This window comes from Heloderma suspectum, chromosome 10, assembly GCF_057233095.1.
Source record: "Heloderma suspectum isolate Gila_16-S chromosome 10, 16-S_ref, whole genome shotgun sequence".
Taxonomy (NCBI): Eukaryota; Metazoa; Chordata; class Lepidosauria; order Squamata; family Helodermatidae; genus Heloderma; species Heloderma suspectum.
Window position 1 is genome coordinate 34666828 of NC_139467.1, and position 13773 is coordinate 34680600.

The 13773-nt window shown below is 46.4% G+C and overlaps 1 protein-coding gene across 1 annotated transcript in view; it reads right to left on the reverse strand.

Moving 5' to 3' along the window:
- Positions 1-5085: 5085 nt before the first annotated feature.
- The window catches only part of CLIC4 (CLIC family member 4), a 60588-nt gene continuing 51900 nt past the window's right edge, over positions 5086-13773 (reverse strand). The window contains exons 5-6 of the mRNA XM_084815883.1: positions 12957-13138; positions 5086-10560 (exon numbers count right to left, since the gene is read on the reverse strand). Of these exons, the coding sequence (XP_084672009.1) occupies positions 10396-10560; positions 12957-13138 (347 nt within the window). The 3' untranslated portion in view covers positions 5086-10395. The remainder of the gene's footprint in view (positions 10561-12956; positions 13139-13773) is intronic.

The window sequence follows — 13773 nt, forward strand, 5'->3', positions numbered from 1 at the left end:
AGTGATGGTTTCTGGCTTTCCCATGCAACAGATCGGCTTTGAAATGGTGTTCGGAAGACATTCTCATCTAACAGGTAGAAAGAACCACTTCAAAAGATGCCCAGAAAGCCACAAGCCCTGAGAGAGAGAGAGAGAGAGAGAGAGAGAGAAGAAAAGTGCATCTCAAACATGCATCTCCCTCCAACCTGCTTCAATTATGTTCCAGCCTGAAAACAGTTTATCTCGTTTCAGAAAGAAGACCTGAAGCTGGCTGCCCAGGGGCGATTCTCCAAACCCACCTTCAGGGTTTGTGCTGTGCAAAGTGAACATTTCAGATTGGGGGGGGGGGTTGCAAATAAATTCAAAAGCTGTGTTGTGTTGCAAAACCAAATGTAAACAAACCCATTTAAACAAATCTAGGAGATAGTTTTAAAAGCGAACTAGAAAATCAGCGCCATTGCTTCCACTACCAGGGTGCAATGTGTTTTGCATCTCTCCTTCCTACCAGAAATGAGGGCGGGGAGTGCTGAGCTGGTGACATGAAAAAACAGTGGTGGGAACAGCTCCCATAAGATCTAGCCAGCATACCCAATAGTGAGGGATGATGGGAGCTGCAGTCCAACATCATCTGGACGGCCACATGTTCCCAGACTATATTCTAAACCCGCACACCATGGGAACATAGGAAGCTGCCTTATACTGACTCAGACCCTTGGCCCATCCAGCCCAGTATTGTCGACACTGACTGGCAGCAGCTATCCAGGGTTTCAGGGAGGAGTCTTTCCTAGCCCTGCCTAGAGACGCCAGGGATTGAACCTGGGATCTTCTATAGGCAACGCAGGTGCTCTGCCACTGAGCTACAGCCCCTGTGGTCATCCCGCTGTCCAAGGGAAGCAGCACTTTCCAATCCTTCTCATGTCTTTCCTTGTTGTTGTTGTTCAGTCGTTCAGTCGTGTCCGACTCTTCGTGACCCCATGGACCATAGCACGCCAGGCCTTCCTGTCCTGCGCTCTCTCCCGGAGCGTGCTCAAGTCCATATTCATTGCATCCGTGATGCTATCTAGCCATCTCATCCTCTGCCGTCCCCTTCTCCTTTTGCCTTCAGTCCTTCCCAGCATCAGGGTCTTTTCCAGGGAGTTTTCTCTTCGCATTAGGTGGCCAAAATATTGGAGCTTCAGCTTCAGTATCTGTCCTTCCAATGAGCACTCAGGGTTGATTTCCCTTAGGATGGACTGATTGGACCTCCTTGCAGTCCAGGGGACTCGTAAGAGTCTTCTCTAGCACCACAGTTCGAAAGCATCAATTCTTTGGCGCTCAGCCTTCCTTATAGTCCAGCATGTCTTTCCTACCCACTTCGAAATGGGACTGGTCGGGGCACACAGTCCTGGGCTAGAGGGACAAAAGTCTGACCGGGTCGAAGGCAGCATCCAATGAAACACAGAATTCTGCCCAGAACTCACGCCCCCAAATGAATCCCAATCTGTCTGTGCTCAACAGGAGAATTAATTGAACGGCTTTCCCTTCTCTGCCCGGCAATGGACGCCCTGCCGTTGGTAGCACTACATATGCTGTTTACTGTTTAGAGCCCCATACGTATTTCAGTGGAGGCCCATGCCTCTGATGCTGGGGGGGGGGGTGAATCCGGGTTTCGGTCAGAACTGTAAAGAAGCTAGCCAAGGTGCAGGGCTGGCAGCCTCCACTGATGTATTTTAAACTTGAGCAGAAAGGGAATCAGCGGTGGGATTTAAACCTCTCCCATTCCAGCAAAGGAAGCGGCCTTATACAGGGTCCGACCGTGGGCCCCTCCAGCTCAGCACAGTCTACCCTGACTGGCTTTCAGAGAGTCCTCTTTGCCCAGCCCCACCTGTAGCAGCCAAGGATTGAAACTGGGACCCTCCACATGCGACATCTGTGCCCTGCCACGGAGCTCCAGGCCCCATTCCGAGGCTCCGCATCTGTCCGCCAGCGATGGCGCCGCGCAAACATCCCGCAAAGCAGGGAAAGGGCGCCACCTGCAGGGTCAAGGTGGAACGCCCGTGGCTTGCGGCGCTCGGCCGTTTCCGCGGGGGGGGGGGGCTGGCTGGCTTTCCCGAGAGCCGGGAGCCCCCTTCAGAGAGCAGGTGCTCGTCCTTCCGCCTCCAGCTCGCCGCACAAATTCCCCACGCCTCAAGCTCACGTTTGAATGGTAGCAAACCGTCGCGGCAAGATAGGAAGCTGCTTTCTACTGAGCCGGACCATTGGTCCGTCAAGCTCAGTATGGTCCAGGCGGACCAGAACCGACTCTCCAGGGCTTCAGAGGGTGCCTGTCCCAAGCCCAACCTGGAGATGCCGGGGATCGAACCTGGGGCTTTTTGCACACAAAGCACGTGTTCTGCCTCTGAGGAGTGCAGGCCGGTGGCTCCCATGTCAGTGGGGTGGCGAATCCGCTCCGGGTTTCAGGCAGAACCAGTCAGAACTCTAAAGGAGCTCTCCAAGTCGTGGAGCAGATTCACCGCCCCACTGACACCGCATCCACCAGCCTCCACTGCCTCCAAGCCCACTGTTAACCCCAGAAAGCCAGAGGGATAAAGTGGACGTGACAGGGCCATCGTTCAAGCGCCTACCGCGGTTCCAGGTGAAGACCCCACTGCTCATTTCAGCAATGAAAAAGAGGGGACAGGAAAGGAGCCCGGAACGCCCCCCGCCCCCGCACATTAGCTCCCCCTTCAGTCCACACTCTCCTTTCCCAGCTCACCTCCTGCATCAGAGACAGGGAGTAAAATCCCTGAAGTAAACCAGTGCCAGGAACCCAGGCGTGGGACGGAGGCAGGGCTTGGTAGCTCTCTTCCGCATGCTCCTTTCACTCTTAAAAGGTCTTCATTCCCTCCTTGACATACGGCTGGCGCAAATGCATGAATGATGCCCTATAACCCCTAGTTCTCCCCTAGGGCAGCGAACTTGTAGCTGTGGTCCTCCAAAGCACCTGGAGGACCACAACTCCCATCAGCCCTAGCCAGCATAGCCAATGGTGCCAGATGATGGGAGTTGATGAATTCAGGATTCATCAACTCTGCAGAATTTGGACGTTATTTTTGGTTATATGAAATCCCTTTTGCAGGGACTTTAACACAAACTGTGCCGCTGACTTCCAACACATTTTCTCACTCCCCGTTTCCAGCTCATAAGCACGCTTCATGGTGGGTCAGTCAAGTTAAGCTTGACCATTGCACCCTGTAAGAAAGCTCTTGCCATTTGAGCTTGAAGTCAGTAAAAGGCACAGCTACCATTAACATTTCAAAGCAAATGTATCTCTAAATTTCCCAAAGGGAGCCAGGCTTGACTGACTGAACTCAGAAAGGTGTTCGTCTCACAGCCCCTGGCCCAAGGAAATGGGAAGAAATTTATCACACTCTACACACTACTGGCTCTTGGGTAGCTTTACTTCCCCCTCCTAGTCAGAGTGAAGGGGTGCTGGACCTCAGAGAATGTGAATAACGTGATGCTGTAGAGAACTGTGGTGCCCAGTGGACCAACAAGCTCGGATAGTCCAAATCCCAGCTCATTCATAGATTCACTAGGTGACCTTGGGTTGGTTAAATCACACACTGTGTTTCAGTTCCCAATCTGCAAAATAGGCAGAGTGAACCACATTTTAAGGCAAATGAGAGGAGATAGTGCTGAATTTGCAAATTGTTCAACAAAGCATACTAGTATACTGCAAGGAGAAAATGGAAAAATAAAAGCCTCTCGTGAACCCCAAACATGTACTCGCTGGAGGCTGTTTGTTGCACCTCTGCATGTTCCCTTGTTCTGCCTCCTTCCAATTAGCTTTCATGGGGAGGAAGTGTAGCTTTACTGCATCTCTGTATTATGAACTGTTCAATCGCTCCAGATGCAGTGAAAGAATTGAACTGCCTTCTTCTGGTGGCACTGTAGCTCCTTTCTCTAGTTCTATGGAGTGAGCGGGAGTGCGTGTGTTTTGTGCTTCTAAACATGGTGAACATGGATCTTAACTCCAGTGATTTGGCAGGCGCACCTTTTTCACAATTCTCTGAACATAGGGAGCAAAAGGTAGACCTGCATATCCCCTGCAACTAGAGCAGGGGTGTAGAATCTGAAGCGGTGGCGGGGGGCAAGCCAGCAGGCTTGGCGGTTCCCCAAATGGCCACACCCATTCCCCCAACCCCATCCGCCTTCCCCCAAACACCGATCGCTTGGTGGTTTCCCAGCTTCTGTGCAGTCTTTCACCCCAATTCTGGATGTTTAAAATGCCTTGACTAAGGCTTAGTTACTGCCTGGCAGGAAGAGCTGGGGAGAGCAATCCTATGGCCCCTAGACAGCATCTGGGGGGCCACAGGATAGCCCGGATTCCTGGATCAGAGGTTGGAGACAGCGCTCCAATCTTAGACCCTGGAGTCCAAGCTCCCCAACCCCTCCCCCTTGCAGATGACACAGAGAGAACCGTGCTGGCTGCCTCTCCAAGCTCACAAAAGCAACCTCAGAGATGGGGGAGACGGGGTGGTCTTGTGGGCAGGGGGGAGTGGGGAGGCAGGGATATGAGCGCTCCCCAGCCCCCTTTCCTCCCCCGCTGCAGAACCCTTGCTAGACGAGCAAAAACGCCGGTCTAGCATAAATGCAGAGCGGGGGAAGCACAAAGGTGCAAACGTCACCTCTGCGCTCCTCCATCTCTGCACAGGACGCCCGTCAGCCTCTGAGCTCAGAGGCTGGCAGGCACCCGGACAGAACTGCACCCTGAAGCTGCATATCTGGCCCCACCACTTTTGCTTTTGGCCCTGCACCTCTGACCTTCGGCACTGGAATGTCACCCCCAAAAGTTTCGCCCTCAGGCTAAAAGACGTTCTGCACCCTTGAACCAGCGGGTCATATGTATCCCCCCCCCCCGCGCCACCGCCGCCAAGGAAGACTGTACAACAGTCTAGCAAGTACTAATGCATTCTGGCCATCTGTAGCCCAACATGGGGCAAACCCCCACTTTTCTCAAGCTTTCCTGTATGATCTCCTGATGGAGTGTTTTCCTCATCACAGTTCAGACAAGTGGTTTTACAACCTGTTGTACACCTTACAAATCCAACACCACTTTACTTGTCAAGAAAACAGTCAAGATCATATTTAAGTGAAAATATAAATTTTATTTTTAAAACAATAGCTGCCAGCAGTTTGCTGGTATATCTGTAAAAGATATTCCAGGAAAGTGAAAAGACAAGCATATTACCATATGTCATATAGAGACTTCCAGGTATCTCTCTATACAAAAGCCAAAATTAATGTCCTGCCTACCTTGGGAATTTATGCCCACTCAGAACAGCTGAGCAGGTTAAAATGCAAAACAGGAGAATATTTTAATACATCTTTTCCTTGGAATAATCTTCCTTTCAGATATGCACAAAAGGATGCGAAGGAACTTGAATGTATCTAAGCAATTGTAGTTTCACATGGGACAAGCCCACTTCCATTACACAAGTCATTAGCGCTGAGCATACGAAGTTGATTTAGAATTGCCTCTGCTGCCAAGGAACATTTTGGTTAAAACCCTATTTCATGGGAAAGGCAGAATTACGCTTGTGATGGGGAGGGAGCAGGGACTAACTTAAGAGTTCTACATGGCCCCCAGTATGGCCTAAGGCAGAGTCCAAATTGCATTCTCCCCGCCGCCCCACCCATAATTGGGTGCAATCCATAGGGCAAGTTCTCCTGTGTAAGCCCCACTGAAATGAAGAGCTGCACATGGAGGCTTGTGCAGGAGAACTTCCAGAAGCTTTGTGCCTCATGGGTTTACTAGCTCCCACTCTGCCATCCTTAAACAGTGCCCAAACCTGCAGCAGAAGCTTCTCCTCAATTTATGGTGCAGCCACCTCTAGCAATAATACATGCATGAAACGAAACACTGGAGTGCGTTCACATGTACTGCCACTCTTAAAATACACCTGGGCCCATGTTTAGGGACGTTCCTGGAATGCTCAGTCCTAAAATAAAGAGACCCTAGGTCAGACTTCCCCAACTCAGTGACCTCCAGGTGTGTTGTACTACAACTCTCCTAAACACCCCAATAGCCAGGCTGGCTGGGAATTATGGGAGTTGTCGTCCAAGACATCTGGAAGGCAACAGGTTGGAGAAGACTTACCTGGGTGGACAACTGCAATGGGAATTGGAATCACCTTTGACTGCAGGAGTGAAGAGTCCCATCATGCTCCATCATGCAAGCCACTTGGGAAGTCCAAATAATGTTACACCTGGCCTGGCTGTAGAGGGGGAGCTGTGGCAAGACGGCCACAAGCCCACATCTTACATCATCAAGGTGCCTCTCTTTAAGGAATGACTGCAATCCAGTGTAAGTTGTCCTTGCTTGTACTTCTGGTTCTCATTAGATTATCCACCAATGTTCACAAGCTTAGGGATGATTTGGGGGAGGGGGGAAGAGAGACTCATGAGAAAGCAAACCCTACTCCTGTTAGTTAGGATGGTTGGATACAGAAGGTTGTAGCCAGATAGAAAGTCAACCCACTGAAATTACTGGGAATTCAGTTAGTCAGATCACGTCCCATGATATCAGTCGGTCAACTCTATCCCTAAATCTGGATCCAACCTAGGAGGTTTGAAATTTGAACCCAGAACTAATGAAAACGGTCAATTTTGTAAGAAACTGGCAGATGGCAAGACCATTAACCTGGATTGTTAATTCTTCGCGATATCCACGATATTCTTCCAATTCCTAAACTATACAGTAGGTACACAATGTATGCAAAGAAGGAAGATCTTCCATGCTCTGGACTCAAAACTTTCTCTCCTCCCCAACTTTGAATAGCAACAAAATCAAGTCGGATCCTCTGTCTTCCAGAAAGTCAGTCAATCTGTATACACCAATGAATGCTACTAATCTGAGAAGTTAAAACAAATGCCAGCTAGCTACTCCTTTTAAACCTAGATTGCAAAAAAAAATAAAAATGATTTTTTTGGGGGGGAATCCATTTGAAGTCAGAAGTGTCCCCCCCAACCATTTCTTGATTGACTCAGGAGAAAACGGACTGTTTTCATCCATATGGATCATCCCAATTATCATATATGTACCCTAATGTGTGAGAACAACTGCCTCCACTACACACACAGAGGACAAATGGTCTGAGAATGTGCCATTCTTGTTGACAGAGAGATATAAGGCTTTTTCTGAAATATGTTTCCAAGGACTTCCCCATTCCAGCTTAATAGAACCGAGAGCATAAGATTTAACTACTTCCTGTATTTCAAATCTTAAGTTGCCTCAACAGTGCAAAGGCACAATCAGCATCAAGTTAAAGGTTGTCCTGTGTTATTTACAATACAATTTCAAATGAACTAGCAAGCTGCGTTCTCCCTTTTGATTGATGCGCTTGGGAGGTGCTAACTTCATGAGGTTCCAAAGAGCCCTTAATTCAGATCCTGAATCATTAGAGGTAATTTTCACATGTTCAAAATCAACCTAGCACGAATCCTGGGATAACTGAATTTAGTAATTACATGGAACGATAGCAGTTGGGTAGCAGGTGGATGTGTGGACAGTCAGTTGGCAAAAATTGGGCCCACATCTGCCCATATCTTATTACTTCCTTCCCCTCTAACCCATCATGCCTGTTATCCTACTACACAATTACTGCATTCACATGTCATCAAGAAGCCAGAATTCTGGAGACTCCTGGCCTATCATGAACAAGCTGTATGCTGGTGCATGTGGTCTATTAGCTCCTCCTTTTCTCCTTCCCACCAGTATGACTGGATTGTCTGAAGCCAGTTGTTTGAACTGGTACTCATGGATTATTATTCCAAAATTAGCCAGATTTCATAAGACAAGAAAGAATTCTTGGTTAGGAATTCTGGTTTGTGAAAGGAACAACAAGCCAGGATCTCCAGTTTGGACTGCAGGCTAAACAAGTCCTTCCTGGTTTGTTTAGCAGTAGCAGGAAGGAGCAAAGCAGGAGCGAATAGGCGGTGTACATCAACACACAATAACACCAGGTCCTCTGGTATTCTGGCTTATCATTGCATCCAAACACAATCAATCTGAAAGGGCCAGTTTTGTGCCACTGAATATTCAATTTGGCAGGAGAGATGACAACTGGAAGGTAAGCCAGTGCGGGTATTAGGAATGATCCACAACCACCCACCACTTAACAAGCCCAATATGCTATTACAAATGGCCATCTACCATTTTGCTACCTCATTAATGAATATGCACACCAAGTTGGCCAACTGACCAAAAGGCAACGGGGGCAAAATCAGCAAGAATCTGGAGCACATTTCAGACATGAGAAATTAGACTAAAATGTAATGACAAAAATGCTAGAAAAGGTTTATCTTTTAGTATTTATGTCAATCAAAGCTACAGGATGTTTTGGGTCCAACTCTTAGCAACAGCATAAGCAGGAGAAAGGATTTTGCCAATAATGGACATTTTAGATCTTGCAAGAAGGCACCCCAAAGCTATGTATAATGAAACAAAGCTATTACTGAAATCGCCTTTCCATTAATTTGATTGAAAGATCACACTGTAAGACTATGTATGATGCTTAGGAAAAAAAACAAGTCTCTTAACAAAAAGCTATTGTATAAAATGGTTTCATAATCCTCTTCTGTGCTCCCCACTTATGCGAAGTAACTCAGGCTGCATATGCATAGTAACTCAGGAGTAAGTGAACTCAGGGGGACTTGCTTCTGCACAAGTATGCACAAGACAAATTTAAAAGGAATCGCCCTTTGACAGCCAGACAGGTAAGTCAGTTGACAAGTGTCCTTACACTTTGTAAAAAAAATATGTGCGCTTTGCTGTAAAAGTTACAAAAAAGTATGCTGTTGTGACTAATGTTCTTTGGAGGAGTCTGTGATGGCATTTAAAATGAATGTAAAAGTTGGATCATACCTCAAACCCTGGGCTTTCTATTAAAGAAAAACCAATTTAGCAACACAACATTTGCTTTAAGCTACAGTGCTATTCCTTGACGTTGTTATAGAAAAAAACACAAATGGCCTCGAACGTATCATGATTGTGGCAGGAAAAATTATAAATCAAGTACATATGCAACTGTCAGGCAAGGAAACTAATGAAAGAGGGGTTGGAAACTTCACACAGCTTACTCCTGGGGTAACATAAATCACTGTGACGGAATTATGCACATAGTCTGTTAAGGCAAAGAAGTTGGTTTCTGAAGGTCACTTGCACATCATTAAAAATAAAAAAGAGCAAGATTCTGACTTTAGCAGAGCAAAAAGGAAATATATCTGGCAGCCAACCACTGCATTTCTAGCTAGCAATGTAAGAGAAGCTACTTCTTGAGTAGAAACTTCATGCTCATCTAGGCTGTTTGACAGCTCAGATTCTGAATGACAGTTACATAAGTAATAAATCCTACATATTGACATGTGTCTTAGTGTCTTGAAAAGAAGCCACTTGGCATTATACCCTTGGGTTATTGTTTTTCATCATGAAAGACTTCCTGTATTTATAGTGGCACTCTGTGTCCAAGGAAGATTTCCAGGATTTGATCCAATAATCTGGAAGACCCACAGCAAAATATTGGACCTGTGCAAGAATACACAATGAAGATTACACTTCACCTGTCTCCCTCCCCACTCCCAAAGCAGAGCATGGTGGGCAACAGTTCCTGGTATTCGAGTTTGTTCAAATGTGCCTTTTCCCTCATGAACAGACCTCTGCAAGACATCTGGCCAAGTAGTTCACAAGTAGTTCTTCTTAGCGAGGCAATAAGAGCCTTTGGTACACTGTTGAGACAGACCAGCAAGGACATTGTTTCAGAGAGCTCTGGTATGGAAAACTGCCTCAACGTTCCCAAAATTCATAAACAGTCCTTGAACCACCATCAAGAAGTGCCTCCTAGACCAATTTGATTTGAGATCTAAGAGCCAGTTTACAGGAGTATCAAGAAGTTTTCCCTAGACTGAACCACCTCAGGCAAAAGGGGTGTGGAAGCTGTATGTATCTCCCAAAGAAAAAGAACTCCCTCATAGTATAAAAATACTATGGCAGAAAAGGGTAGGCCAAACCAATCCCCCAACAAGAGAGAGAAATATGGAAAGTGTTCAAACATGTAACCTGAAGTGGTTCAGTCCAGGAAAAGCTTTACCACCTAGTTCATCTGACTATGTAAACTGGCCCTCAGACTAATAAGGGCTCAATACCTGCAGACCATGCTAGTGAGTCCACTCAGCAGAAATGCTTCACTGCAAAATTAACCACTGCATTCGCCTCATTACAGGAGGCAAAAAAAGTAAGCGGCATAACATGAGTTTGCATCTTTAAAAACAAATTACTGTATCTGGTCTACCTGAGGTTAACACTGAATAACTGCAAGTAAATTGCTATCTTAAAAAGACAAAAAAGGGAGCAGTCTGTTAAAAGAAGCTTTGTTATGAATGTGAATGAAGTGCTGCTTATTTAGTGAGTCTCTTAGCTACATCGCTGTAAGCTATTTCAATCTCTTTGTCTCCAGGACAAGTGTTGGTGAATTCATCACGGCTGTAGGCATTCGTCAGGTATCTCCAAATCCCAGTCATCGTCTTGGGAATATCGAAGTTACGATACTTTTTAGTCACCACCTAGAAGCAAAGGAAAGGAAAAGCTACTTTTAGATGGTGTTCAATGCAGACAACACTGCCCCCAATGTTTTTTTGAGACAGAAAATCCAAATGGAACCCCACACAACCTAAACATGGTGCATAACCCACTGGGAAGGTCTCCTGTAGAAGCACCACTGAAATGAAACTACCACTGCACTCTTACTGATTACCTTTTATCCCACCTTTCTGCTATGGAATTCAGGGTGACATGCATATTGTATTTATTGCATTTATATCCCGCCCTTTTTTCCTCTTACACAGAACCCAAGGTGTCTTACATTATCCTCCTCCTCTCCATTTTATCCTCACAACAACCCTGTGAGGTAGGTTGAGCTGAGAGTTGGTGACTGGCCCAAAGTCACCCAGTGAGATCCCATGGCCGAGTGGGGACTAGAACCCGGATCTCCTGGCTCCCAGTCCAACAGTCTCACCACTACATCACACTACATCACATTATCAAGGAAAAACCAGATTTTCTGAGACTGCTTAGTCCTATTCCTTTCATTAAGTCAGATTCTTGGCAGTATAGTTGCTGTGTGCCCCAACCCCCGCATTTACCTCGGGTATGCTAGCCCTGCACAGGGGTGTGCCTTTCACCATGACCCTGTCCCTGTGTTTTCCCAGCACAAACCAACTAGTGTCAACTCAGAAGTAACTCCCATTGTGCTCAATGAGGCTTGTCTTCTGAATGTGCACATCAGAATTTACAGAGATCCCCCCTCAATTGAAATGGCACAGTTTAAAGCACAAATTCCCTAAGGCTGTAAAGCACACTCTTGAGGCTCCGATTCTCTGTTGTTTGGTTTACTGCCTTAGGAAGTAACTACTTCACACTTTCTTTATAGGGATCCTGCACAGCATCGGGTTAGAAAGGGGCTTGCTTTACCATCCCTGTGTCGTCGTCCCCGGTCTTTCCCAGCACAAGCATATGTGTGTCAGAAGTAACTGCCATTGTGCTCAATGAGGCTTGTCCCCAAAATGCGCACTCCAGGAAGTCACTGAGAATCCCATGAATTGAAATAATGCATTTAGGAACCTTAATGTTGAAGCTTCGAAGCTTTGATTGATCCAGCACAGCAGCTAGAACACTGTGTTCCTCCTCTACTGATTGATTATTTAATAAAGTAAGTAATGCATGGGAGGGGAGAGAGAGGAGGAAATTGTTCGGCTGGGAGAACACTGTGTTCTTTTAAGGATTGTTGCTTTAAGAAAGTACTTAAAGCAGGTGCAGGGAGGGGAGAGAGAGAAGAGTGATTTTTATTAAGACAAAAGGTGTTTCCCATTTCCCAGCACAACAAATGTGTGTCTACTCAGAAGTAACTCCCATTGTGGTCAATGAAGCTTGTTCCTGAACTGCAGGTGCATCTGGAGCTTCAGGGGAAAGGACAAAGGGGGGGGGGGAACCTGGGGGCGGAGACTGTATTATTGCTTGAGCAACCCCTGCCAGTCAGATGACGTTCACTCCAACCCCCACCCAGAAGTATGAGCCCTGCATGGACGAAAGTGCAGCAAAGCTGATTCCTTTTAAAAATCCTGTACTCCTCCACTTGCTTCTCCTTCCATTGTCATGGAAACACCCCCAGGAGACCAATCCACTCAAGATGCGGAGTTTGGGTGTTTGTACCTGGGGTTGGGTCACAGAGAAGGATTACAGATACTGTTGGTGTACTGCTCAGCCTCCCCGCCTGAGTTGGCAGAGGTGGTCTCTGGTGTGGTGTCAATTGTTCTGGGAGGCTGCAATATTCATGCTGGGGTCACCCAAAAAGGACCATGTCAGAACTTTATGGCTACCATGACAATTGTGGAACTGTTTCAATAGGTTACCGGCCCAACGCACTTTGTAGATCACACCACTGACTTGTTTTCTCAACTGAGTGAGATCTGAAGTGGGAGCAGGGGTGTCTCTGTGACACCGTTATCACAGTCAGACACTTCCTGGTGAAGTTTAGATTGACACTGGTCAGATCCGTCCACACCTGATACCAAGTCAGACTCTGTCGCTCTTGCTCAGAATTGGCTTCTGACTGGTGGCAGCGCTCCAGGGTCTCAGGCCGAAAAGGGGCCTTCCCATCACCTGCTACCTGGGATCCTTTCAATGGAGATGCCAGCCATTGCACCTGGGATCCTTGGCAAGCAAGGCATGTGCTCTAGCACTGAGCTATGGCCCCTCCGTGTAGGATGATGGTGGATGAGTGCAGTATCAAGCAGTGACTTATATACGTGAAGCCACCCAACAACAATTTTGAAACACACAGTTTAAACTGTTTTTCACTGAAGATACTTCACATATAGCTAAGAGTCATTAAGCACCAAACATACACATCTGTGTGTGTGCGTGCATGTGCAAATTGGTCTTTAAACCAAGTTCCACATACTTTGACAATATGTAGTTTGGGCAACAAGTTGCAATCTGCTAGCGTCATCTCATCACCATCCAGAAACTTGCGGGTGGAAGCTGTGACATCCTCCATGCTGTTCTCATCGATCTCATCTGGAAGAGGTGTATTCAGGTACTCATCCAGCTTCTGCAGAGTTTTCAGAAGGCTCCTTTCCAAGGCTGAAGGAAAGAGGCACCTGTGTTAGCCAGCAGAAATGGAGGAAGGAAAACCACCCACATAAAAATGATCAATCACAACCTGAGACTGATATGCTCAAAAGACCACCTCTCCCTGTATAGAACTCCCATCACCAGTGGATATATATCCCAGGTGCCCTGCACCTATCAAGCCATCCTCAACAAGGAGCAGGCTTTCTTGCTGTTAGCCCAAGGGTTATGAAATAGCCTACTAGAAGTAGTTAATTAATTATATTTATGTATCACTTCACACAACCAAAGAGTCTCAAGGCGATTTACGGAAATAATAAAAACAAAGAACACAATACGAAATAACATATTCATTAAAACCATGCAAATTTACAAAAGCAGGCACCTAAAAGATCATCATTGGTCATGCTAGCAGGGGCTTCTGGGAGTAGAAGTCCCAAACATCTGGAGATATACCTTCGGCAGGGTGACTGATTTAAATCAAGGCAATTTAAATCATGATTTAAATCAGCAAGATAAAATATTAATTTAAATCTATTATGTAAGTCAAATTTCCCATTGAAATGTTTTCATATAGTTCCTGAACTTTTTCCTGCTAATCTGACCATCAAATCATGTTAATTTACAACTAGATTATTTATACTGTT